We start from the raw sequence: 25,531 nt of genomic DNA, 5'->3' as shown, positions 1-25,531 counted from the left end.
TCAAAAGAGAAATGACACAAAACACAACAAACACAACAAACAACTCATTAATGTGCAACAGCCTTGACCCAGATTACCTACATATTTTTAATGAATACATTTATAGAGAAATAAATACACCATTCTGCTCCTGCTTCACTTTAAATCTGGGAAAATGAAATGATGAGGCGTTCAGGACCTCTTATTCACCCATATTCTTATATCAGGCGTTGTTTTTGTCCTGATTCTGCAGGGCCACTAAATATCGATTATTTCTGGGATGATTGGACTTTATCCCATTCGGGTGAAACACAAGAGCTGATCTTCCAGGTGAGCAGAGGCCCCAGAACCACCGAGGGATGACGACTCCTACAGAGAATGCGCATTTCCTGCCCGCCAGGATCACCTGGAGTCACAGGTGGCCATATTGAGCTCGAGTCGGCAGCAGCCTCTCTGGGCAGGTGTGTTACCTGTGGCTCTCACAGGAACACACACTTCCCCGGGCTCTGCTGACGGCCGGCAGGAATCCTGGGGGAATCGTTTCCCGCGGGGAGCCGCGTCGTTTTCGGACCGCAAACCGCGCTGACGCTTCGGCTTCGGCGCTTTGCAGAACCCGCATTGGGGCCGACGCGGCTTTCTAGTGGCGGACGGGAGAGGGGAAGTGCTTCCTGGTGATAAAGAGGTGCGCCTTATTTCCATTCCAGTGACAGACTGCGCAGGGCTCTCACCGCCAGCGCTGGGGGCATTATGGAGTCGACAGGGGGGAGCGCTGCAGCCCCGGCTAAACACACCGATTCGTCTGTCGGCGAGAGCGACATGGAGGCGATGCGGATGGAAACGGAGGGCCATCAACCGGAGAACGGCTTCGTGTCCTCCGAAACCACAACGCCGGCGCCGCTGACGCGCATCGACCAGTGCGTCCTCCCGTTCCTCGGGGGATTCGGGAGGTACCAGAAGCAGCTGATCCTGCTCACATGGATCCCGGCGTTGTTCATTGGAGCCATCCAGTTCTCTGACAATTTCCTGCTCGATCAGCCCAACAGTACGTGCGTTCAGCCGGTCCTGAACGCGAGCGCGCCCACCTCGGCTCCCTCCGCGCTGTCGGAGCGTCTGACCAACAACGGCACGCGTGGAGATCATATTTACAACAATGGAGCTCACGGCACCGACAGTGACGTGGACCACATGCGGTGCAACTGCAGCGAGTGGAAGTTCAAGCTGCACACCGGGCTGGTGCAGAACGTGGTCACCAAGGTAAGCGGGCCGTCGCGGGGCCGGGCAGGACCCACCCCATCATGCGTGTGAGATAGTCCCCCACCATTGTTCGCAAATATCACTTTAAAGCGGCTTCAGGGCGCTCCTGTAACCGGATTAACGACAGCCTGTGAACAGTAGCTGCTGTTTTTATCATCTCCAGCTAAGCTCAGAGAAAAAAAATAAATATTCATGCGTCGTGATTCAATGTGACAACTGACACGAACCGGGACATTTGGCCCCAAACCGCCACCGCGGTTGCTGGTGGAATCTGCTGCTGGTCGAGCACAATAGAACAGGGAGCTTTTTATTTGGGCCAAAGGTCATCAGTGGACTCTGGAAATCAGCATCATCACACACACACGGGTCAGATTCTTCTCTGTCTTTCATCCTCTTGATGAGGACTGATGTGTTTAGCTGTTATCAGCCGTCATGGATGAGGCTCCTTGTGGATGCTGCCGGGGAGGAGATCAACTTGGTGTGAGAGGAATCATTTATTCATTTAGAACTCACTGTAAAAGTAAATCTCCCTTTCCTCTTTTGTTAAAAGAGGGCCTGAAATACTGTGGGTAGTGGCCATGGTCTGAAGGGACCAGGATTTAATGAGCATATATCAGTTTCCAGGTTCATCTGGGTCCGGCGCCACTATTGAGCTCAGTAATCGATGGTTGCATTTCACCATCTTTGAAGGCATCATTCTAAAGCAAGATGCTTATTTAGAACTGCAGCCTGTCAGCAGGCGGCGAAGGGGAAGCTTTGGCCTCGCTTTGTGTCACGCTAAAACCTACAGCAGAAACCTGAAATGCCTGTGCAGGCTGTGAGAAGGAGTTTTAAAGCAGCAGCCTGAAGAATCTCAGCCACCTTTCTAATCTGCAGCATCGCCACCACTGAGGAGCTTTGGCAGCTACTCAGGAATCAGAAGCAGAGAGCTGGATGTGGAGCCAGGCTCTGAGGCCCCCTCCCTGCTTATTGGTGGCAGCTTCCCTCTATTTAAATAAAAGAAACCCAACGAAGCTGAAGCGTCTGAGTCAAGGGGACGTTTAAGGCCTTAACCTCATTTACCGCCTAATTTGCTTCTTAATCTCAGACAGATAAACTGCCTTATTAAGTGCAGGCCTTCGGTTGTGTGCATCTCTGTCCTCAAAGCTACGTTAGCAAAACGTAAAACACGTCCTCGGTGGTTTCTGTTCCGGAAGGCCGGCGCTGTCGCTGGGATGCTGGCATCATAAACCAGATCCTGCTGTTTGTGTTGCCTTTGCATGCAGTCGGAGAATGTCATGTTGACACTACCACCACTGCGGGCCCGTGAGGGTAGAAGCCCCCGGCCGCAGGCATCCAGCACCACCAGGAGGTCTGCAAGGAGTGGATGTAGCAGGGTTGTTCCCATCTCCCAAGGTCCCTGACCAGAGATGGGTGGGACGTGAGGGATGACTCGGTGTTGAGGACACTTCATAGCGTCCAGCGCTCTTCCGTCCCCTTTGTGACACATTATGTGACCATAGTAACGCATTTAGTTGCTTCACCACCACCGAATCGGAGAAGACACGGGGACAGATCGCCGGTGGGAGGTAGTCCAGGAGGTGAACCTAGAGTCCCAGGAGTCCTAGAAATGATTGTATATGATTACACTCAGCCCAGCTAGCTTCTCTTGTAAATGTGGCCGCAGATATTTGGGCACAAAGTGTCTTTAAATGAGACTTTTTATGTCCCACCTTGGCCTCCATCTGCAGTGTTGAGGACTCGGCCCTTTACCCCGTCCCCCACTGACGGGACAGGGTACAGATGTTGGACAGACTGTTTAGCTCCAGCCCTGATGTCATACTTGAGAGTATTGTGTGAACCTGATAATGAGGAGCTCTTGTATAATCGTGTTAGTGGGTGCAGGCACGGCCCGTTATCACTGTTTTGGAGGTGGGACGCCCATAGATCAGAAAGATGACACCGCCGCCGAGGCCTCGCTGCGCCGCGTCCCTTCATATTTACTCAGCTGGCTGGCCCCCGCCGCAGACCCCAGATCAGCGTGGGACGCTCTGAAATGATCACAGCTGTCTGAAGGTGACGGCCCCGCTGCAGATACCGAATCTACCCACAATGGGAGCCTGCGCCGAAAAGGCGTGTGACCCAAAGATAAAGCGCCGCCGCGGCTCTACTGTGCGTCTGATAGGGGGGCTGTCTGGTCGCGGGGAGGGGGACGCAGTGCGGGGTCTCTAACCCTCGCCACGGGTTAAGGTTTGTTTGTTGGAGCTTGAGTTAAGCAGGAATGTGGCTGGGACAGGGTTGGGGCGAGGGTCACAGCAGCCCCCTGCAGCGGCAGCTGTGCAGCCTCGGGCCGCAACGGTAAATGCAAAGAACCAGCTAATTATTTCTTTTGGAGCTGCTCAAATATTTGTCGTTGCCATTCAGTGTTGCAGCAAGCTGCAGCGTGTGGACGCCAGTGTTTCAGAGGAAAGCCCTCGATGTTTACGCAGCAGTAAATACGTTATTTCCACACCGAGCATCCCCACGCGTGTCACTATGTGATGCTAACCCTTTATCTGTGGCTGGGCTCAGCAAACTGGCGCTCTCTGCTGCGGCTGTCGTTCTACACTGTTCCTCTCCAGTTGTTGGGTTTTTACAAATGTTGCTGGTGTTTCCCATGAAGCCTGTCGAGGTTAGTGCTCTGTGGAGGGGGGGCGTTTGTCCTTTTGGGCCACCAAAGCTCATGTGGACTAATGGAAACGCGCTGGATTCCTCTCGTCATTTCCCCACCTCATTATTCTCCATCATCATCACCTGTGAACGACCACCGTGTAATGGCTTTAGCCAGGCAGCGGCGCCCACAGGGTGGCGGAGGGAGAGTGTTGCTGAGCAGTAGCTCTGCCGCAGAGTCCTCGTGTGCACGTTGCCCCCCCACGTTTGGCTCATTTTGAAGCCGCAGACTAAATTCTAGATTCACACTTCAATGTGGTGTTGTTCAGCCAGCCGCCGCTAGAGCCCCGCCTGCTCGGGATCGAGGAAGCACCGTTGAGCAACAAAATGTAACCACGGTTACTCGTGGATTCGTCTTTGCTAATCTTCCTCCTCTCCGTCCTCCCCTCTGTGCTGCCTCTCTATCGCCCCCGCCCCCCACCATCCCGGGCCGTGCAGTTCACCGAGTGCAGAAATGTGCAGCTGCAGTTGAGGGCGTCCTCATCCGAGCTCGCCACCGCGGCTGTGGGCCGGCCACCGGCGGCCATCGGGCTTGGGCTTGGCGTGCACGCTGGGGATATGGACTGATTTGCTGCTTGGCTCTGAATTCTCCCAGCTAATGAATCTGCAGCGCAAGCCGACTCTGCACCTGCTCCAAATGAGCGAGACAATGGGGGAGAAGCTGCCGGGGCTAATGAGGCCGCGGCGGCACGGCCCCACAGATTTGACACGTTCGAGGCTCCTGGGAATTTCCTGTCTCTGCCGTGTTTGTACCGCGCATGCTAACGGAGGCGCGGCTGCATTTCAGACATCAGCCCGCGGAGAAAACCCCATCAGTAATGCATGGCGACTGGCCATTTTTTAATAAAGCGCTAATATTGATGTTTAGAACCTGTCGGTGTGGTGACTCAGCCATGTGACCCCAGCATGTGTGACACAGCGCCGTGGTCACCCACGGCAGCCTGTCGCGCACAGTCGTTGCGCCACACTGGGCCTGTTTTTGTGTAACTGTAACCTCCCCCCCACACACACACACCCTTGCGGTGCAGCGCGTTGACATTGATACTGAAACCATGAATGAGTGTCATACTTGGACCATGTGATGGCTGGCTGGTTAATCCGGGAGCATTCCATTCTGATCAGGTTGCTGCGTTAATGGTTCCAACGGTGAAGAGCAGAGGGCAGGAACAGTTTGGGCTTTAGGTCACGTCCAGCCCGAGCCAGTCAACCCTTTTTAGACTGGTTCCGGCTGCTGGAGAACCACCAACTGTAGCTAGCTGGACTTTGCCTGTTCTGTTTTTTTTTCTCTGGTTTTCTCCCACAGTCCTAAAACATGTTTAATTGGAGGCTGAGGTGTGACTGGTGTGTGTTCCAGTGATGGACTGGTGACCCGCTGTACTCCCTGTGACTACTGGGACAGACTCCAGCACCGGGACGCTGACTCGCAATGAGTTGATGCTAATTGGAAAACATTGATCATTTGGACAGTTGGGGAACGCCACAGAATATAAATATAAAAACACAACACACACATTTCCACTATATTTCTCCCGTTGACGTATCAGCGTGGGTTGTTAAACTGAAAAGAAGACTTTGACGTCCCATTAAAACCACAATCCCAGTTGTCCTGAGTCATAAAATGAAAAATAACATCATGTGTTTAAAAATAGAAACACTCTCGTCTAAAGATAATCAATTTAAAAGCGGCAGTTATGAAAATTAGGGTGTTTTTAAAAAAAAAATTTAAATAGTTTTGTCTCAACTGGCACCTGCTCTTTTGTCTCCACAGTGGAGTCTGGTGTGCGACTCTGCGTCGGAGGTCCACATCGCCAAGTTTGCCCTGGTGGTGGGATCCAGCTTCGGCTACCTGGTGTTTGGGATCCTCGCCGACTGGTAAGAGTTTCGTCACGAGCGTCACCGAACGCTACGTCCTGCGAGCGTGTGATGTAATTCCGAGCTTTGCCGGCAGGTTTGGCCGCCACCCGATGCTGATCATATCGGTGCTGTCCATGCTGGCGTTCGGCCTGAGCGTGGCCTTCTCCGTTAACGTCCCCATGTTCAGCATCCTGCGCTTCTTCGAAGGCTTCAGCCTGGCGGGCATCATCCTCTCGTTGTACCTGCTCAGTAAGTGGAATTCTTCCTTAAAACCTCAGCCATATTGGAAACTGACCCTGGGTTAGCGTTCTGCTAATGCTAACGGAGCTGAGCTCAGGTGGGCTAGCAGGTATAAACATCCAAAAATGCTGCAGTCTTGCACAGAGCTCTTTTTAAACAGTTACTGGATGTGATCCACGGCTAACAGGGAAATGCTGATCCACTGACGTGTTGACAGACTTTCTAATGTTGATCTGTTGTGCTGCTGACAGACGTCGGCGTCTTGTTTAAAAACTAATGTAATTATGCTGGAACGGCAATTTAAGTCTTTAGATTTCCTCTTTAGCGCTGAGCATGTATTAAAACATCACTATAACATTAAAAAAGAACCGTGCATTATCATCCTCCCCCTCTGAGTAATGCTATGCTACTCTCCTTACGCCCAGGCATTCCCGATCTGAAATCTATTCCGTTTAATCTCCGAGGGAAGCGTCCAGCCAGAGGAAGTGTAATTACACCTCACTGACCTGCTAATATGTATTAAATCCAGCTGCATTGTTGGAACAGCTCCTCATTCCAGAGAGACTGGAAGCCTTTTTACCCCAGAAGTGAACTCTCCTCATTCACCAGAATATCATTCTCAAATTGAATTCCCATCGTTGGTGATCAATGATGACCCAACGGCACGCTGGACTTAGGACACGGACCGTCGCATTGTCAGAGGTTCAACTTTTCTCTGGATGTGACCTTTGGTTCTCCGCAATCAAGGTCGTGATACTACGCGCCAAAGGAGCGCTGCATTAGTTTCTGAAGGCTGGCGTGGAGGAGGCTTTATCACGGGGAGCTGATACCGCCTAATAAATCGACCGCACGGCCGCGGTGCAGCTCTTTAGCGGCCGTAATTGACTCGTGGGGGAGCAGGTCTCCAGGAGCCAAGGTGAGCTGGGGGAATGGGGGGGGAAAGGGGGCGGCATGATGGGAGTGGGTGACCGGGGTGTCCTTGTCCTTTAATTGAGTCTTTACTGTACATCTGAGCTTCGCCACCATCCCAAAATAGACGTAGCACTCGGTGTAACCCCGGCTGGGACAGGAGGAGGCAACAGGGCAGCAATATCGTCCTTATGTTTGACATTTTGATGGTGTTTTCTTTGGAGATTCGACCTAGAACCTTCCGGTCTTGACTCCACTGGAGGATTAGAGCAGGAGCTTTGATTCTGGATGTCATTTGGTGATTAACGGAGTTGGTAGAGAGTGAAAATGGGTCTCGTTTCATACAAATCTGTCATTAAAATCTTCCTGTCGTGCAGAGCGACGCACACGTGGTCGCTCCGAGCGGCTCCTCGGGTTTGGATATGACAAAAAGGGAACGCTTGGATTACGAGAAACAGCTTTGGAAGTAGCTGGGCTGCATTCCTCCCTCTGTTTACGACTCTGATTGTGAGTCAGGCGGCGCCCCCCCCCCCCCCCTACAGAGCTCCTGAGGTGTTCAGCAGCGGCTGTGCGGCTTCTGTTGTATTCGGCTCATCGCTTATCCAAACCCCTAAACTGACCCTGGACCGACCCTCCGACCTTCTCCTCTGATGGTTGTCGGGACACATGATTAGTCTGACCTTTCCATATTTGTATAGGCTTTATCTCGCTGCCCCCCGCCCTTATTTCTGATGGCGTGCGGCCTCTGTCACATGCTATTTATCCTGCAGCCGCTCCGTATTGACAAAACTCCGTGAGCGCCACTCCGCCGGTTGGAATGCGGCCGTTCGATAACGCATTACTGCGGAAAATCAATCGGCGTTTCGAGATTTAAGTGTATTTATTGCGTTCACACACAGCGACTGACGTGTCCCGCCAGTCACGTGACGCGTCTGATGTTATGAGTCACATGACCCTCCTTTATGAGAATGGTGGAGCCTGTCGGAGACATGGGAATCACCACAGAGACAGGAGGGGGAAACAAAACGAGAGAATGGAATTGTTTTTTTTCTGGCAGTCTGAACGGATGTGAGGGGGGAACAGGGCGACCTCTGAGCTGGGAGGAATGCTGGAACCGGAACCATGTTTCCATGTTCTCCTGCTGCACCTGTGGGGTTCCCGGGATTTCCCTTTTCCCGATGCTAGGTTGGAGCTGGTGCCCGCGAATGCAGCGCCGAGCTGAGACCTGCAGCTGCACCTCTGCCTTTTCCTCATTCCTGAGGATGGGCTCAACCCCCCTGCTGTGCATACGTCTTAAAAGGGAGTGTCGAACAGGCCGTAGCAGCGGCGGCGCTAAGCTAAATGCTATCGAAAGCAATGCTGACCTCCATGTGTGGGTGTCGCGTGTATAGCATCGTGCCGCTGTTCATTTCGCTTCTTCAGAGAACACCCCGACACACACGCCACCCACTCACCCCTCACTCGCTCGTGAGCCCCCCCCCCCCCCACACACACACACACACAGACACACACACGGCTGCGTTTGGCTTTGCTGAGTCATGCTGACCGACTGCGGTTAGTGCTGCGGATTGAGATGAAGCGTTCTGGGGCAGTGGGCCAGAGCTTCTTTCTGTTAGCTCAGACTTCACCACGCGTCCACGCCAGCTGTTCCCCTCTATAAATCAGCTGCTTCTCGAAGAAACACGATTTCTTTTCTTGTAGACTTGCACATTTTCAAAGTCCGCCAGGAAAAAAAACAAAACCCACTTCTTTATATTTGTCAGATCTGTTTCAGTCTCGCTTCTTTTCTTTGCTTCTCTCTGGCTTCTGGAGCTGCTTTCACATCACATCTGGAGGTTCCTTGCTTATTTTGCTTACATCAGACGGGACTTTTGTGCTATTCATGGTGATTTTCAGCATCATGATGTGATGAGTAAACACAAAGAACTAAAGCCTTTTGTCTCCCAATTGTCCACACACGTCTCGGTTTCCTCTCCCGTGTCTGAATCAGACAGCAGGCCTCATCCTGCTTCTCCTCGTCGTGGTTAAAGGTGTGACACAGACTCAGGCAGGACAGAACACATGACTGAGCATCACAAAGAGCTTCATCTCATGTCTCCTGAACCCCAGTAACCTCCCTGCAGATGCTGAGTCACGTGTTTTTGCTCTCCACATTTTACATAGTTGCAAAAAATGTCCTTTTTGGAGCTTAATAAATCTTCTCAGCTTCTGTTTTTAGAGATGCGCTCAAAGGTTCTAAGAAAAACCAGCCGTGTAGTTTGAAATGACCCCGTTCAGCATGTGGGAGACGGTGTTTTCAACACATTAAGGGCTGCTGCACCCACTCGGTGTGTATTGATTGTGTTTACTGTCACTCCTTTTGTACACGTGCAGATCAAATATGCACACGGACATGGAGACAATGACCCACGGATGAGTCTGTTTAATGCATGTCGTATCAGAACGGTGCCTCCATAGTTTTCATCTCTAATACTGTGTAGCGTTTGTGAGAGCTGTTTTGCGAGAGCATTGATCGTTCTTGGCTGCCCCGGTAGGTAGACGACCTTCTCGGCTGTGTATTTGACCCCAAACGTTCCCGCGTAAACGTCCAGTAATGTGACAGCGCGGTGATCTTTGAGGCCAGGCCAGGCTAGCGTACCTCGCCGCTCCTGTTTCTTCACCGCGTGTGTTGTTCCTTTCCTCTGTCGCGCCCTCTTCTAACCACAGATCTTAATCTCTCTGCACACAGATGCAGCCACGTGGGGCAGAGCGGAAAGATGCAAGCTCCGTGTGTGTTTTATCTACGTAAACAAGTTCCTTTGTGCCTGTGTGAGAGTCTCGTCTGCTTGCTCGCGCCCCCCCCCCACTCCTCCCCAGCATGCTCCGATCGCCTGCGTGTTGTCAGTCTGTCCAGTCCAAGACGGATGCTTCTCATTTCCCATCATGCTCTGCCTGACGCCACCCGATGGAGACACAGATGTGTTGTTTTTGTCACCGGCTGGTCGTCCTTTTTGGCTGCTGATAACGAGGAAAGGTGACAGCCCAGTTCTTTTTCCTCTGAACCGGGTTAAAGTTCCGCTTTGTGCCGCGTCAGCAGTTTTGCAGGCTTACACAACAGCCTGAGTATTCTCTCTCCCTCCTCCCTGTTTAAAAGCAAGAAGTTTTTTTCCCCACAGTGGGACTGAAGTTGTTTTTTCCAACCCTCTGTTTGTACCCTTTTAGTTGCAACTTCTCATATCTATCGCTCAATACACACAGCTGGACAAAGTCCAGTGATTGGACAGATCAGCATGAGGGACCTTTGCCTGTTCTTGGAGACCTCGTTGCTACATCGAGAGCGCCGGTGCCGCTCATTCAGCACGACCTTCTTCCCGTTTAACAGCCTCTTGTCTCTCGTGTTTGAAGTCAGAGTGGAGACCTGCGGATATTTGTGTTTGAGACAAATGTGGAAAAACACTGTTGAAGCATCGAAAAAATAAATTCCAGGAGCACTTTGCCTGTGACACCTTTTTAATAATTCAGTTTTAAAACCCCTCCTGACCACCGCCGCTCTTTCCCCTCTCACATTTGTGTAAATGCCAGGCAGCAATTCCGGCTGGATTATCTTGTTCCTCTGGACCAGTGTCCGCTAATTAGTGCAAATGATTATATCCTGTGGTCACCAGGCTCAGCTGGAGGTGCTGTTTGCCGTCGCGGAGCTGCAGCCTGACCAAAGTTCACAGACTCCTGGTGGGAAGCGTTGTTTGCTGACTGTGTCGGCCTGGCCCGCCGCTCGGAGCACGCGCTCATTGGCCGTGCGTGCGATTAGATCCAGTGTGGCTTTGGAACAGCAGCCCAGTGTTACACGCACGGTCGCGCTTCCGCATTATCAAGAGCTGATTCTGCGAAACCTTCAAACTCAGAAAGGAAAGGGTTGTAATGCTGCGGGAAAATGGGTCAAATAAGAGCAAAATATCTGGGAAAAGTGTGATTACGTTACAGGGGGAGACAGAAAGATAGTTAAATCTCACACGTCCGCCCAAAAAAGTGGCAAATGTTGAATCCAGCTGGGTTTCAACCTGGTTAAGTTCCACTAATGTTGCTTTGAGACATGATGCCGTTGCTTATTTACGCTTGGTTGCGTAACTGAGCCGTGTTTTTAGTTTGTCTGCTGATCTCTAAGGTGTGACGGTTCAGAATAGCTCTGGGTTGTTTCCTCCTGAAGCCCACAGTCACGCTTCAGGAGGACCCAAACAACAATGAGGGATTTTCCCTTGAAAAGAGGGGAGGAAACCCGAGTCCACAACATGATTCTATAGCTTTATGCTACCGAATCTGGCTGCAGGGGCCGAAGCCGAGCGGTGTAATCGTTTCATTGGACCAATCAGAGGTCACGACCTTAGACCCTGGCGTCAGGAATGACTCTGAATGCCTTCAGTGGGTGACCAGCCCCTGAAAACAATGAGCTTCCTGTCCTGGTCAGAGAAACCAGAGTGGCTGATTCGTATTCCCGTGCAGCCTGAGTCAGCAGAGCAACAAAGCTTCTTTGGGGATTACCATCATTAGATCTGGTTCGATCGGTTTGATTATTGATGATCCCCCTTTCAGCCAGGGTCCATCACTCCCCTTTTATCGTCGTGAACGGTGTCACGTGCTTTTGTCATGTGACGTCGGCCTGTGACGGATTTCTGTCAGCGGGGAAGTGCGGCGGTGCTGATCCAGTGGTTTCATGGAGGATTAGGGTCAGCAGGAGTAAGAAGCTCAGGCCTCCTTTCCGTCGTGCAATCTGCTGCTAATTCTGCAGCTCCGTGCAGCACAACGTGCAACCTGCACTCGGGCGTTTATTTCTCTTAACGCTTTTATTCCGCTGCCTTTTTTAACGGCTGTCACAGAATCCAAGAGCTTTCTGGCCACAATGTGGCAACTTGACATGGCTGAAGAATTCAAATCCCACGCAGCGTGCAAGCAGAGGACCGTTGCTCGCCACGGGGCAGAGAGGGCGAGGGGGAGACGGGGGTCCCGAGGTTAGTTGGTTCAAACCCAGCAGGTCCTCGCACCCATCGCCCCTCTCTCAGCTCATTGGCTCTGGCATTCCAGCTGTGACAGTGTCTGTGAACAGAGAGCATTATTCAGCTCCTCTGAAGGGGGCAAGTCCTAATTGAAATTCCAGTCTTTTCTACTGGAATGAAGCCGCCCCCCCCCCCTTTCCCCAGCCCACTGTATTATACTGGCCATGTCACCTTGAAAATTCCATTTAGAAATCAAACAAGATAAAAACGGTCATGTATGAGAAACCGGACAAATAAAGTGAGACTGTTGAATGTGAGGCTGCAGGAGCTGGGGGCTGAAGCGGCGGTTCCAGGCTGCCAGTGTGGCGTGCATGCTAATGGCAGGATGGATGAATCGGTGCCATTCTGACAGAAGAGAATCGAGCACAAGGCACCTCTTTTCTGCTTGGTTCCCTCTCACAGCCGCCTACTGTTTTGGTCTATCTGCTCTTTATATATCTCCACATTTGATGCGGCGGGTCGCTCGACATGAGCCTCTGATGAAATGTTTGGCCTTGAAGTCATTTCTGAACTCTGCCTCCAACAACTCCCACGCCTTTTTGAGAGCCGGGTGCCAGACTCAGGCTGGAACCGGGGAACGTTAGCATCCCTGCGGGGTTTCGCGGCTACATCCACGTTCGCTTTAAAACTCTCTTTCTCCATAATCCAAAGGCAGTATCAGGTGATGCTTTGTGCTCATGTGTCATCAAATGTGGTCATCTTGCTTGTTTTCTTTCACCTCCCCCATCAGGGATTGAGATCTGCCTGCCAGAGTGGAGGTTTTCCATGAACATGGTGACCTGCTTCCTGATGCTGGCCGGCCAGCTGCTGATGCCCGTCGTGGCCTACCTGTGCCGTGACTGGCAGGTCCTCCAGGTCGCCATCATCTGCCCTCTGGTGCTGATGCTGTCCTACATCTGGTGAGCCCCCAGTGCTGGTTTTTAATGCTTCTAATGGAGGATTTGTGTCACAATGCGTGTCTCATTAAGGATAGCCCCCATCTTTCTTCTTAGGGTGTTCCCTGAGTCGCTCCGCTGGCTGCTGGCCACGCAGCAATATTACCGCTCCAACTGGATCATGGAACGCATAGCAAAGAAGAACAAAGTGAATTTGGAGCTTGACCCTGAAAATATCTTCACAGGTGAATAATACACAATGACAGCATCTGTAATCTCGTCACGATGTGACGCTGGGGGACATGTTTTTGCTTATTTGACTCTCTTGCAGCTTTTGCAGATTTCTTTGTTCTTCTTTGTTGCACCCACCATCTGTGCTTCACTAAATATACAGATCGACAAGGTTATATCAGGTTCCTCGTCTTGTTACCGTGGTAACGGAGCACTCTTGGGCACTGAACATTGCAATATGACACTGCAGAAAAGTAATTAATTTGGTTACAGCCAGAGTGGGGGGATTGGGACTGACATGATGGGAGCACAGATGCTAGATAGACACAGGTCATGACCTTTGACCCCAAGGTTAACTGCCAGAGTGCTGCAATGCTGATAAATGCCATATCAGTTTGGCTTCTCCGTGCAGTTTACAGTACTAAAACATCTGGCCTGGCGCAGCTGCTGAGTAGGAGGGTGCACCATGAGAGCGCTCTTTGTTCTGCAGTTGTTACCAAAAATCCGACAAGTTTTGATTTGTAATTCATGTTCCGTCACACAGGCCGCTGTCAGCTCTTCACCCTTTCCTTTATGATATCAAATAAATTATAAAGACAACATCCAAAGTGAGTCTCTCCAGCCGAGCTCCTCCCACCATCCGTGGCTGTTGACAGTAAACCGGTCCGTGTGTCCACAGGTCGGCGTCTGTGGACGCACGCTAGCGACGTAACAAATAAGCAAGTAAATCACAAGTTTACTGGTTTCGCAGACTTTGTTGTGTCATGTGACGCATCTCTCTATCGGCCCTGTGTGTTCCTCCATAAAAATAGTCCCTGCATGGAGACAGGGAGGCTATTTTTGACTTGCATTACTGGATGTGCGTTTACAGCATGTGACCACAAGGGCCCATCGTTTACCCCAGTTATTAATCTGGACAGTAATGGGAAGAGGCTGAAGGAAGAAGCTCCCAGCATTGATCTGACCACAGCTCCCAGTGTGTGTGCTGACATATCAAATCAAATCAAATCAAATCAGTCTTTGTTTATATAGCGTCTTATACAATCAACATTGTTTCAAGGCGCTTTAGAGAAAAACTACACAGCAATCAGGATAACTAGTGGGGGGGTGATAGAGGCCTGTCAGGTGATCAGCACACTATAGCAGTACAGCTAAATAGCAGCGACAAACACAGTAATACCCCCCCCCCCCCCCTCCCCGAGTGGTAAATATCTTACTTGCAGATGCTGGTTAGGTTCACTCTCGGAGAGCGAGAGCATATATTCCCACTCTGGTTGGGGAATCTGTGGAAAAGCTGAGCAAGGCAGCCGGAGATAACCTTGGGGCGACGGTGCGGAATGCTGACACGTGTCTGAGTCAGCGTGTGCTATCGCTAAGCAAAGGTTGTGTTACTGTGGCAACCCGCATGGTGAAACCCAAACATACAGCATTTCACAAAGGTGTGGTAACACCTGGGCTGGTGATGAAGGGAACGCCTGTGGCTGATCCTGGAAATCTCTGAGTCATGTCAAATTTCCTCTGAATCGTTTTTGGTCCAGACGGGCTGCTTCTGCACAAGTGAACGTGTGTCATTTTGTCAAGACCTGAATCACAAAATCCAACAGTGATTCATTTTTTTTTATGCGGAACACGGCATCGTGAGAGGTCGGATGTCGTCCATCCATTGACCACCAGGTGCTTTTCTTTGCAGAGCTCCAGAGAGTTCTTCATATCAAGCCCAAGAGGAAGTGCATCATGACGATGGTCGGCACCAGGAACCTGTGGAAGAACATCGTGGTGCTCTGCCTGAACTCGTAAGCCTTTTCACCGCAGCCATTACAGCAGGACCTAAATGAGTGCAGCATTAGCATTAGCCAGCATTAGCATTAGCCGGCCTAGCATTAGCCATCACCACATACTGTAGCTGGAGCCCCCTCCCAGATGGCTGCCTGCGTGCACCGTTTGTGTCGGTGCACGCAGGCAGTGAAAGCCTGAAGAAGGGGGAGGAGCCGGCCTGTACGTGCTTGCACGTGTGCACGGGCGAGGCAGTGCCGGTCTCACTCGCCATTTTGAGCTGCCATTAACCTGGAGGCTGGATGGGGCATCGATCGGCAGAGTTCTCAGAGCTTTTGGCCTTCCATATTTGGGCTGCCGTCTCCCTTTTCATGTCCCGCGGGATCTGTTCGCGCAGCCTGAGCCCTCGTCTTCTAGCGCGGCAGGCTCAGCTGGAGCTCTGCCTCGGCACATGGCCTCACCCTCCGACTCCCCTGACTCAGCATAAATTTTACATGAGCGGCCTTTATGGAACAATAGGCAGCCAGGAGAGGGAACCCAACATTGGCATGCATTTTTGGGGGTCATGTCCTCGCAAGTCTTAGCTTTAAGCAGCCCTGCACTTAACCTGCTGCCTTCTCTTGAATGTTCTGACTTGCCTCACTCCCTCCTTCTGGGTGTTATTTCCACACAGGCTAACAGGCTTCGGCATCCATTACTGCTTTGTGCGCAGCTTGATGGACCCCGAGGGTCACAACACCATCATGTCCGATAACTTCTACGTGGAATTTTACACCAAGGCGGTCATTACTGTGGCGTCCTGCCTGGTGCTGTGCCCCGCGGTGGGCCTGATGGGTCGACGGGGCGGCCTCCTGATGTTTATGATCATCACTGCTCTGGCCTCCCTGCTGCAGCTGGGCCTGCTTAATTGTGAGTAGCTCGGCTAAATTATCCGGCAACTATAAAAACACACACTAATGCCAATCAAATTTCTGTGTATTCAAATTAAAATGGACCTAAATGAGTGCAGCATTAGCATTAGCCAGCATTAGCATTAGCCGGCCTAGCATTAGCCATCAGCACATACTGTAGTTGGAGCCCCCTCCCAGATCCGGCACTCTCTGCACACGTGCACGTCAGTTTTAATAACTCTAGAGCCTGATTGATTTTAGCATTGATAGAAACCCATCAAGTCTAAATGCAGAGGTGTTTGTGCTAACGTAAGGTAACGCTACGCACGAGCGTCAGCTCGGTCGTTTTAGTCAATGTGTACCAAAACAAGCGCTGGATCAAAGTTGGACGCCAGCTGCCCGGGAACCAATGACTTCAATTTAATGTTTTACCAAGATGAACATGTCAAGTGTGTTCCAGGTAGTTTACGGAGTAACATTAACTGCCAGCGTCGCCTTGTGTTCTTAGTTGTAATATGACTGTCTAATCTTTGGATGCATCTCAATGGAGCGTATCTTTGATTTTCCCGCAGTGCTGGGCAAGTACAGCGGCCAGCTGAATATAGGTAAGCTCCTCCGTCATTATTTTTCTTTTTTTTCCAGACGTGTCTTGGCTGCATTCCTCCCTGCAGCGTCTATGCATCCGTAGTGACACATAACACAAGCTCAAATGTGCCTCGGTCTCATCTCTGCTTGTTTTTTACCTTTGTCTCGTGGGCCTCGGAGCTCTCCCCTCTTTATTGATCTCTGTAGTCTCTCGTCTCCGATCCCAGTGTGGGTGGGAGGTGGTGATGCAACATAACCCCAAACAGTTACCTCATGCAAAATCCATGCAGTCTTCATTATATGAGTGCCATATCATAATGTAACTGTACTGGCTTATATGAGATTTCCCATCATTCCTTTGTGTTCTGAACTCCACAGTGTTCATGCTTTAAATTTGCCTGCCCATAATTAAATGTTGATGCGTTCACATGTGCAGTGTTAATTTTCAGAGGGTGCCCCTGACGTTTGCCTCCTGCTTTGTTTACAGACAGCTCAGACACGCTAAATAAGAACCTATCCCTCTCCTTCTCCATCATCGGCATGTTTTCCTCCTACGGGGTCAGCATTTTGAGCATCTTCATTTGTGCCGAGATCACACCCACCGTCATCAGGTAAGCCCGCTGGAACGCCGACTGTGTTAACGTGCACGACGTGTTTTCGCCACGCATCCTCCGATCACAGTTATAGTCATTTATGTTTACTCCTATGTAATAACCTGAGTGTGTGCTTACTTCTCCCATCTGGGAATGTAAATATGTGTATAGCAGGAGGCTCTCACCAGCCAGGGTTATGTAAGTGTGTTATCCTGACACTGTCTCTCCGCTGACCCCTAATGGTAGAAGCCGGTACTGCATGTGTAGGATGGTGCCGGGCGGTACTGCAGCACTCTCTGCTGCTGCTTGATAAAAATGGCTCCGAATGGAAGTGAAAGACCGATATTAAGGGCAGCGTGCGGTTTGTAATGTACCTGACGTGGAATCCTTTTGCTTTTCTGTTCTAACATGATGCTTTCCTCACCACAGAGGTGGCGGCCTGGGCCTCGTCCTGGCCAGCGCTGGTTTCGGCATGCTGACGGGGCCCATCATGGACCTTCACAACCAGAAGGGTTATTTCCTTCATCACATTATCTTTGCCTGCTGCACTCTCATCTGCATCATTTGCATCCTCCTGCTGCCCGAGACACGGCGCCACCCGCTCCCCGAGACCCTGGCCGACGGGGAGACCTACAATCGTCAAACCCTCCTCAAGCCGAGGAAATCGGGAGAGCAGCGCTTCTTGCTCGGCCCTTCTAAAAACAACCGGGACTACAGCAGGGTGCAGGACTTGGCGCTCCACGAAGCCGCCACCACAGTCGTCTCCACCATGGAGTCCACCGCTTCCTCGGCCGTGGATCTGACCATCCTGTCCACCGCAGATATGACCGCACCTGCGTTAGTACAGGTGCACCCCAACGAGCTGGAGCCCAAAGACCCCAACGGCCGTTCGCCTTCGTCTTTGTCCGGCAATCCCGTGACCGGTCCGAGTGAGGACGGCGTCATAGATGCAAGCGAACTGCGCCCCCTGTCTTCCACTTCCTCCCAGGAAGCTCCCGACGTCACGGACCCACTTTTGGCCGACGAGCCTCCGGCAGCAGACGGAGGTTCTGTGAAGTCGTTGCCGCATTCAGTCATCCCCCAGGTGAACGGCGGCGAATCCACGGCTACGAGGGGGGACTCTTCCTCCGGACCCACCCCAGCAGCCCTCCTGATCTCCACCACCCCCACCATCGAACCCCGGCCCAGCTCCGTGTTAGAATCCCCCGACCCAGTAGAAACTCGCAGCGTCTCCCCAGAATCTCCCCAGTCTTTGCAGGAGGACCTTCAAGCCAGTTTAGCAGAACCTGGTGCTCTATCTATGCAGGACAGACCTCCCCCCCCACCCACTCCTCCTCCAGTACCAGGTACTGACCGTTCCATAGAGCCATCAGCCAACTCTTGCCCCCCCACCGAGTCTAACGTGGACCAGTCTCCACCTGGTCCCACTACACACTCCCCCTTACTCCCTGTCACAGACTCCCCCATCACCCCAAAATTAGACTCAGCCCCTCCCTGTATTAACAGCAGACCCTCCCCACCCCCCCTCCCCGGCCAAAAGTCCATTCTTGACGCTTTGGGTCCTGTTGTCATAGACACTGACGGTACTGCAGCACAAAGTCCCACAATCCTCCCAGTGACACAAATCGTGCGCCCCGCCACTCCAGAACCCCCCACAGCCGTTGCCCCGCCAGCACAGGGTCCGGTTGCCATTGATTCCCTCCAGACTCTTATAGACTGCACTGTCTCCTCGCCCATAGACAGGGACACCCTCTCCTTCACGGACGGTGGCAGCCCTGACAACAACACCCCCAACGGTGCCGCGTCGTCGTGAATCAGTGTTGGCAGCCGGCGCTCGTGGTCACCGGGGGGGTCGCTCGCGCCCGATGGAACCGTGAGAGGTGGGGGTGGGCGGAGGGGGTCCTGCTTTGACCCGAGGCGCCGTCCCCTGGTCTTCAGGAGCTGCTTACGTCTCGGTGTGCCCTCTTCCTGCATTTAGCCAATGAATACGATCAAGTGAGCGAGTGCCAGAGGCTGGTCATGTGACAGTGTCTCCCGCTCGCCGTGAATGTCACTTGAAATCACCAGCCTATAAACTACTTTGGTGTAAATGAATGGGAATTTGTCCTTGTGAAGAGGCAGCGCTGCCCCCGCAGGAGCGTCGGGGGAAAACATGCAATCGAGGGGGGAAAAAAAAAATAATAATCCACGGTACTTTTTGCCGAAAATGAAGTGTCTGTCTCGTGTGTTTGCTAGGAAAAAAAAAAAAATGCCTTACCCGTACGAACAAAACACCTGAATGTTACAGCGTATATTTCATTTCACGATTACAGGAAACGGGCCGAGGTCAACGCACCAAAACCACATTTCTGAGTAAAGTCAAAGAGAAAAAGTGCCAAAATTCCCTTCCAAAATCAAACAAAAGAATCATGGGTGAAAAGCCAATATTCACGAATTCAATTTACAGAGCGCGGAAGCATTTCTTTGTAAATGTGATTTGTAAGTAAAAGCTTAACTTGTTGTGGAGCTCGATTTTTTTTTTTTTTTTTAAGGATCCAGCGGCCCCACCGTCCTGTAAAAATCGTAACCTTCAGTGTTGGCGGTCGCTCCACGTGGTCTTGGGTGGGCGACGGAGCATGAAAATCAGGGTCTGAGGGTGGCAAAGCAAACGTGTCTCATGCCGCCACGTGCACGTACGTTTTACAGCAGCTCCATAATTTGTCTATAGGAACTCATGCGCGATTAGCATCACCTACCTGTTTACAATAATAATTATCTGTTACTGTAAAACTCTAGAGCCAACTGAATGATCCTCATTTCACATGTGACGGGGTCACATGACATTTGTTCAGGAAGTGTTTCCGGTCTACCGCGGCGTCGCCGTGACTCATCATTTTCCTCTTGTATCCTGGTCGTGTGTGTCCCGACACACACGACCTGCCTGTGAATGTTGTTGTTTTTTTGCTCCTGTTGAGGGAGCAGCTCTTTTTTATTTTTGATGATGATGATTTTAACAGCACGACGGGGCGGTTTTGGTGGATTTTTCCCTGTGGAGAGTTGAAATCTCGCACACGCCGTGCTGCTAAGCCTCAAAGCACAATGCCCTGCAATCATGTGACGTCATATCTGGTGGAGTTCAGAATGGTGACAGTAAAAAAAAAAAGGGACAGTGGGAAAGAATCTGGAGCACAATTGAGTCAGAATAAATGCAATAGACCTGTGTGTAATCGAGTTTGTGGATTAGGATGTTGACAGTGGATTAATTAGGGATTTGTGCATCAGCAGTAGATTAACGGGAGTCAGTAACTTCTAGAATACCTGTGTGAGTGTTGGCATCTGTCTCCTTGTACATATTGCAGAAACGGTTACCTGCATTTGGCCAAAGCCCCACGTGACGACATGGTGACGACGACAGCGCAGCACAACGCATCCATTGTTTTCCTGGAAAGCCTGTTCTTCATTTTTACAACGACCATGCAGCTATTTCACGGTGCTGATCGAGAAACTTTCCCTTTTACTTTGTGGTGAAACATCGGTAAAGCAATCCAAAGCTATGCTAGCACCAGCGTCAGGGTAGGAGAACAGGGAAAAAAGGCAAACTAAAGCGTGGAGTTGGTGTATAGTTGATGAAGGAGAGCATAACGTGCACTTCTAGATGCTTCTGAACTCAATACTTAAAGGTTTTAGAGACGTAAAGTCCCTGTGTTCACATTTCAGGTTCAGGACCCGTGACCCACTCGACAGGGGACTTGAATGAATGTAAATGGGAAAAAAAAAAAAAAAAAACGTGGATTGTATCATTTATAATTTCTATTTGTTTGGTTTCATTTTGTTTTAACATAATGCACTTGTATATAAGCCATATATATTGGTAAAATAAACCACTATTTATTGATCAGTGTATCGTTGTCCTACTCATTTTCAACGGGGCCCAAAAGGATCAATATGTTCCAGTGTGTAAAATTTGGCAGCATCTGGTGGCGATGATACAGAATGCAGCACCTGAACGCATCTCTCCAACCACCCTCCATTACTACGGTGGCCGGCAAGAGACAAAACGGGTGTTTTTATGCCCGTGTGTTTCTAGTCCAAACATTAGCTCAGAGGTTGTTTTCATGCCACATAATACATTTCTGATGATGGATAACAAAACTAGTTTTCTCCATGTTTGTGATCCCCTTTTTCGTCAGGTAGCAAATCTTAGTATATATTTATATGTGTGTGTGTGTGTGTGTGTGTGTGTGTGTGTGTATGTAAAACGCTGGACCTTGAAATATGGTGATATTCGAAGAGGTTCGGCATTAAAAGAAAAGGGTGTTGAAATGCATCGAAGTAAAGTGCTGATGAATTTGGCCACGTTTCTGTCTGCGTCTCCAGGGGATGATGCAGCAGGATCCTGTGCGCTACTGCATCAAACCGGCCGGTTCCGATTGGCTGAGAGGGATGCGGGGACGCAGCGCGCACGTCATCCGTCCGGCAGCGCGTCTCACCGGCACCGCAGCCGTCCGAGGGATGAGTCAAGTGCTGATTCGGAGGATCCCGCACTGAAGACCGGACTCACCTCTGCCCGCATCCGCAGCTCACCATGAGGGAAATCGTTCACATCCAGGCGGGCCAGTGTGGGAACCAGATCGGGGCGAAGGTAGGTTTTAACTTTATGGGAAGAGATGCAGAAAGTGACGCAAGTGGGCAATTTTAAGCTTATATAAAGCCGAGTCACGTGACCCATGGATTATACCTCTATGGATACGATTAATATACAATTATTTGATATGGACGATTATTTAAATCTGATGAAGGTGCGGCTTTGCAATGATAGCCCCCCACCCCCCTTTCCCTTACTGCATGTCATTTTTCTAAGGAGCAGGAGCTGGTACACACACAGAAAAGTTCATGTCCTGTGTGTGTGTGTGTGTGTGTGTGTGTGTGTGTCTCAGTTCTGGGAGGTGATAAGCGATGAGCACGGCATTGATCCCACCGGTAGTTACCAAGGTGACAGTGACCTGCAACTGGAGAGAGTAAATGTCTACTACAACGAGGCCTCAGGTAAGCCGACTGTTTGATGATATCAGCGCCCACACGCCTGCAGACGGGGCCTCGTTTCACCTCACTGCAAGTGAGGTTCCACCCAGCAGGGAACCGAAAGGAGGACAGAATATCTGCAAACATCTCCTCCACCCCCCGCCCCCTCCCTTCTGGGCTCTATGGGGAGCGCAGGTATCTGCAGTCTCCGCTGAGCTCGCCGCGCCTCGGCCTCATGTCACGCTCTAGATTCATTAGCGCAGCAATTCGAAGGTCATTCCTTGTGCACCACGTGTCGGGACGGCGCCATCAGAGCAGGGCGAGGTGGGGCGGGAGTTCCAGACAGATCTGCTCTTCATTGTCATACAGGGCGTTTTTTCTGGGTCTCGGCTGTCAGATCCATACGCTTGGAATCCAGGCCGACAGGATGATGTCAAAAAGTGCAAGTGTGGGCAGGGCAAGAATGCACAGTTGTTTGGGTGACCTCTGTGCAGCTCTCTGATGCACGAGAAAATGGCGGCTGTTGACTCAGGGTGGAGCAGAGGAAACCGGGCTGCTCCCCGTCTGGGTCCAAAACATGTTTGCTCCACTCTGGACGAAGTCTCCACTGACGCCCACTGTTGATATGGACCCAAACAGTCCTGCATTATCTCTCTGCTTCCCTCCTGAAAGGTAACAAGTTTGTCCCCCGCGCCATCCTGGTGGACCTGGAACCAGGAACCATGGATTCGGTTCGTTCGGGCCCATTTGGGCAGCTGTTCAGGCCTGACAACTTTGTCTTTGGTGAGTGAACAATAAATACAGCCGTCCACCTGTGCAAACACCCAGGGTGGCTGCTGCTGCTCCTGTGGCTACTTTCTAACTGGTCCAGCTGGTTTCACCCACATGTCTGCATCACGCCTCTGAAGTCTCTCAGAGGCGTGATGCAGGAGTCCCTGCTGACTCGGCACAGAAGAAAAGGAGCAGGACACGCTGCAGCTGAGTGGAGCTGACAATGATAAAATGTCTCCCTCCCAGATACTATCATCACATATTTGATGATTCATTCTAATCCTTCTGAAACACCAACTCCTCTCTCCTATCACTACCAAGGTTGTAATGAGCGGGTGTCACCAGTGCATTTACTCACTGTTAAAGTTTAACTTGATCACTTTCTAACCCTCTAGTTAAAGATTAAAAACAACATCAAGGTTGCTAACCCTCGGTGTGTATCGCCCGCGCCGTCTTAAAACAATGAGCCTTTTAATAGCGACGATGCTAACAATGTGAACGCACTGATGTTAGCAGATGCATCAGTTATTATCTTAATTTCCCTCCAGCGTTTAATGTATGTCACTCATCAATAAAGTCACTCATCAATAAAGTCACTCATCAATAAAGTCACTCATCAATAAAGTAGCCTTGCACTTAATAGTTTAGGACATTAGAAACGATCTGCTGTTGATGCTGTAACGCTTTTTAACACATGCGCCACACAGGTCAGAGCGGAGCTGGAAACAACTGGGCCAAGGGTCACTACACCGAGGGAGCAGAGCTGGTGGACTCGGTGCTGGATGTGGTCCGGAAGGAGTCGGAAAACTGCGACTGCCTCCAGGGCTTCCAGCTGACCCACTCCCTCGGTGGGGGCACAGGCTCGGGAATGGGTACCCTGCTGATCAGCAAGATCCGCGAGGAGTACCCGGACCGCATCATGAACACCTTCAGCGTCATGCCCTCCCCGAAGGTGTCCGACACCGTGGTGGAGCCCTACAACGCCACCCTCTCTGTCCACCAGCTGGTGGAAAACACGGATGAGACCTTCAGCATTGACAATGAAGCCCTGTACGATATTTGCTTCCGCACCCTGAAGCTGACCACGCCCACTTACGGAGACCTCAACCACCTGGTGTCCGCCACAATGAGCGGGGTCACCACCTGTCTCCGCTTCCCCGGCCAACTAAACGCCGACCTCCGGAAACTGGCCGTCAACATGGTGCCTTTCCCCCGCCTGCATTTCTTCATGCCGGGCTTTGCTCCTCTGACCAGCCGGGGCAGCCAGCAGTACCGCGCCCTCTCCGTGCCAGAGCTCACGCAGCAGATGTTCGACGCCAAGAACATGATGGCGGCCTGCGACCCCCGACACGGCCGCTACCTCACCGTGGCAGCCATTTTCCGCGGCCGGATGTCCATGAAGGAGGTGGACGAGCAGATGCTGAGCGTGCAGAACAAGAACAGCAGCTACTTCGTGGAGTGGATCCCCAACAACGTCAAGACCGCCGTGTGCGACATCCCCCCCCGCGGCCTCAAAATGTCCGCCACCTTCATCGGCAACAGCACCGCCATCCAGGAGCTGTTCAGGAGGATCTCCGAGCAGTTCACCGCCATGTTCCGCCGCAAGGCCTTCCTCCACTGGTACACCGGAGAGGGCATGGACGAGATGGAGTTCACCGAGGCCGAGAGCAACATGAACGACCTGGTGTCCGAGTACCAGCAGTACCAGGACGCCACCGCTGACGAGATGGGCGAATATGAAGAGGACGAGATAGAGGACGAGGAAGACATCCGTCAGGATCTCCGCCACTGATGGACAGGACACGCCCCTGCATATAACAGCAGCTGACGTCCAAGCATTGAAACCTGCAGATGAATTCGATTATAGCTGAGACGATAGTGCACAGTAGTGTCAGCGTCACGAGTGGTCTAACGAATGCCACTAAACGCATGGATCCTTTTTTCCAAATCATGCTTCGGCAGCATCAAATCGTCTTGTCGTTAATATAGTTTTGTACATGTGCATTGACTGTATCCTGATCCTCAAGTAAAAGGTGCCATCTTATCAGAACTGCAGCCCTGTGTATTGATTTGACGGTGTCACGGACGCCAAATGGTGCATTAAAACTGTGAAAAGCAAAGTGACTCCAGCTCGGTACGTGTTCATCTCACGAGATATAATAATATATATAATAATAATAATAATAACCTCTACTCCAAATCTACAACTGCTCCACTTATATATTTATTTTGAAAGGTAATTGGACCCTCTGGCATTTACCACAACAAAGAAAGGAGGAAACTAGTTCCGCAAGCTCGGGTGAGTTTGTTTGGCTGCCGTCGTGACAACTGAGTGATTACGTACAAATAAGAATGCTGAAAGCTGCAAAGCGAGCAAAACCAAACTCCTCAGGACAACCAGCGCGGAGCATGGCGGCAGGAAATGCTCAGACAGGAGCAGGATGTTTTTAAAATAAACTCTCATTACTGACATTCTGAAATGGACCAGGAGAAACAGGATGATAAGGTTTCCTGGCAACAACCACGCATTCGCTAAAATGGCTGCTCCGTTCTCAGGGCGATTAAGCTGCTCTTCTGGCCCAGCAGCTCCACCCCTGCTCAACTTGTCACAGCAAGAATTTGGATTTCTGCCACGACTCCACCCCTGGGAATTTCAAATGTGTCGAGCTGGTATCACTGACATCAATTGAAATGTTTCAAAGCTATTTAAGCGGAGCAAAGATCAACTGAAGAGGATCAAGTTGGGAGGAGGAACTTCTGAACATCTGAACACAGTCAAAATCACCATCTGTCGACCACACGACTGAATGAAATCATTGTGTCGAAAACGTGTCACAACTTTAGTCGGGAAATCCCTTTTT

The 25,531-nt window shown here is 51.1% G+C and overlaps 2 protein-coding genes across 2 annotated transcripts; both read left to right on the top strand.

The window, feature by feature from the left end:
• Positions 1–626: 626 nt before the first annotated feature.
• On the top strand, positions 627–20,778 carry LOC115246467 (solute carrier family 22 member 23-like). Its single transcript, XM_029830998.1, has 10 exons — positions 627–1,233; positions 5,690–5,793; positions 5,870–6,024; positions 12,682–12,850; positions 12,944–13,071; positions 14,748–14,850; positions 15,504–15,739; positions 16,293–16,325; positions 16,793–16,916; positions 17,328–20,778. Exons 1-10 carry the CDS (start codon positions 727–729, stop codon positions 18,709–18,711), a joined length of 2,943 nt encoding a protein of 980 aa, XP_029686858.1. The 5' UTR covers positions 627–726; the 3' UTR covers positions 18,712–20,778.
• A 562-nt stretch (positions 20,779–21,340) lies between these two features.
• Positions 21,341–24,784, top strand: LOC115247933 (tubulin beta-2A chain). Its single transcript, XM_029831020.1, has 4 exons — positions 21,341–21,519; positions 21,815–21,923; positions 22,572–22,682; positions 23,378–24,784. Exons 1-4 carry the CDS (start codon positions 21,463–21,465, stop codon positions 24,460–24,462), a joined length of 1,362 nt encoding a protein of 453 aa, XP_029686880.1. The 5' UTR covers positions 21,341–21,462; the 3' UTR covers positions 24,463–24,784.
• Positions 24,785–25,531: the final 747 nt, after the last annotated feature.

Source organism: Takifugu rubripes, chromosome 22 (genome assembly GCF_901000725.2).
Source record: "Takifugu rubripes chromosome 22, fTakRub1.2, whole genome shotgun sequence".
Classification (NCBI taxonomy): domain Eukaryota; kingdom Metazoa; phylum Chordata; class Actinopteri; order Tetraodontiformes; family Tetraodontidae; genus Takifugu; species Takifugu rubripes.
The sequence above is the reverse complement of the archived record's forward strand: the minus strand, read 5'-3'. Positions and strand labels throughout refer to the sequence as shown.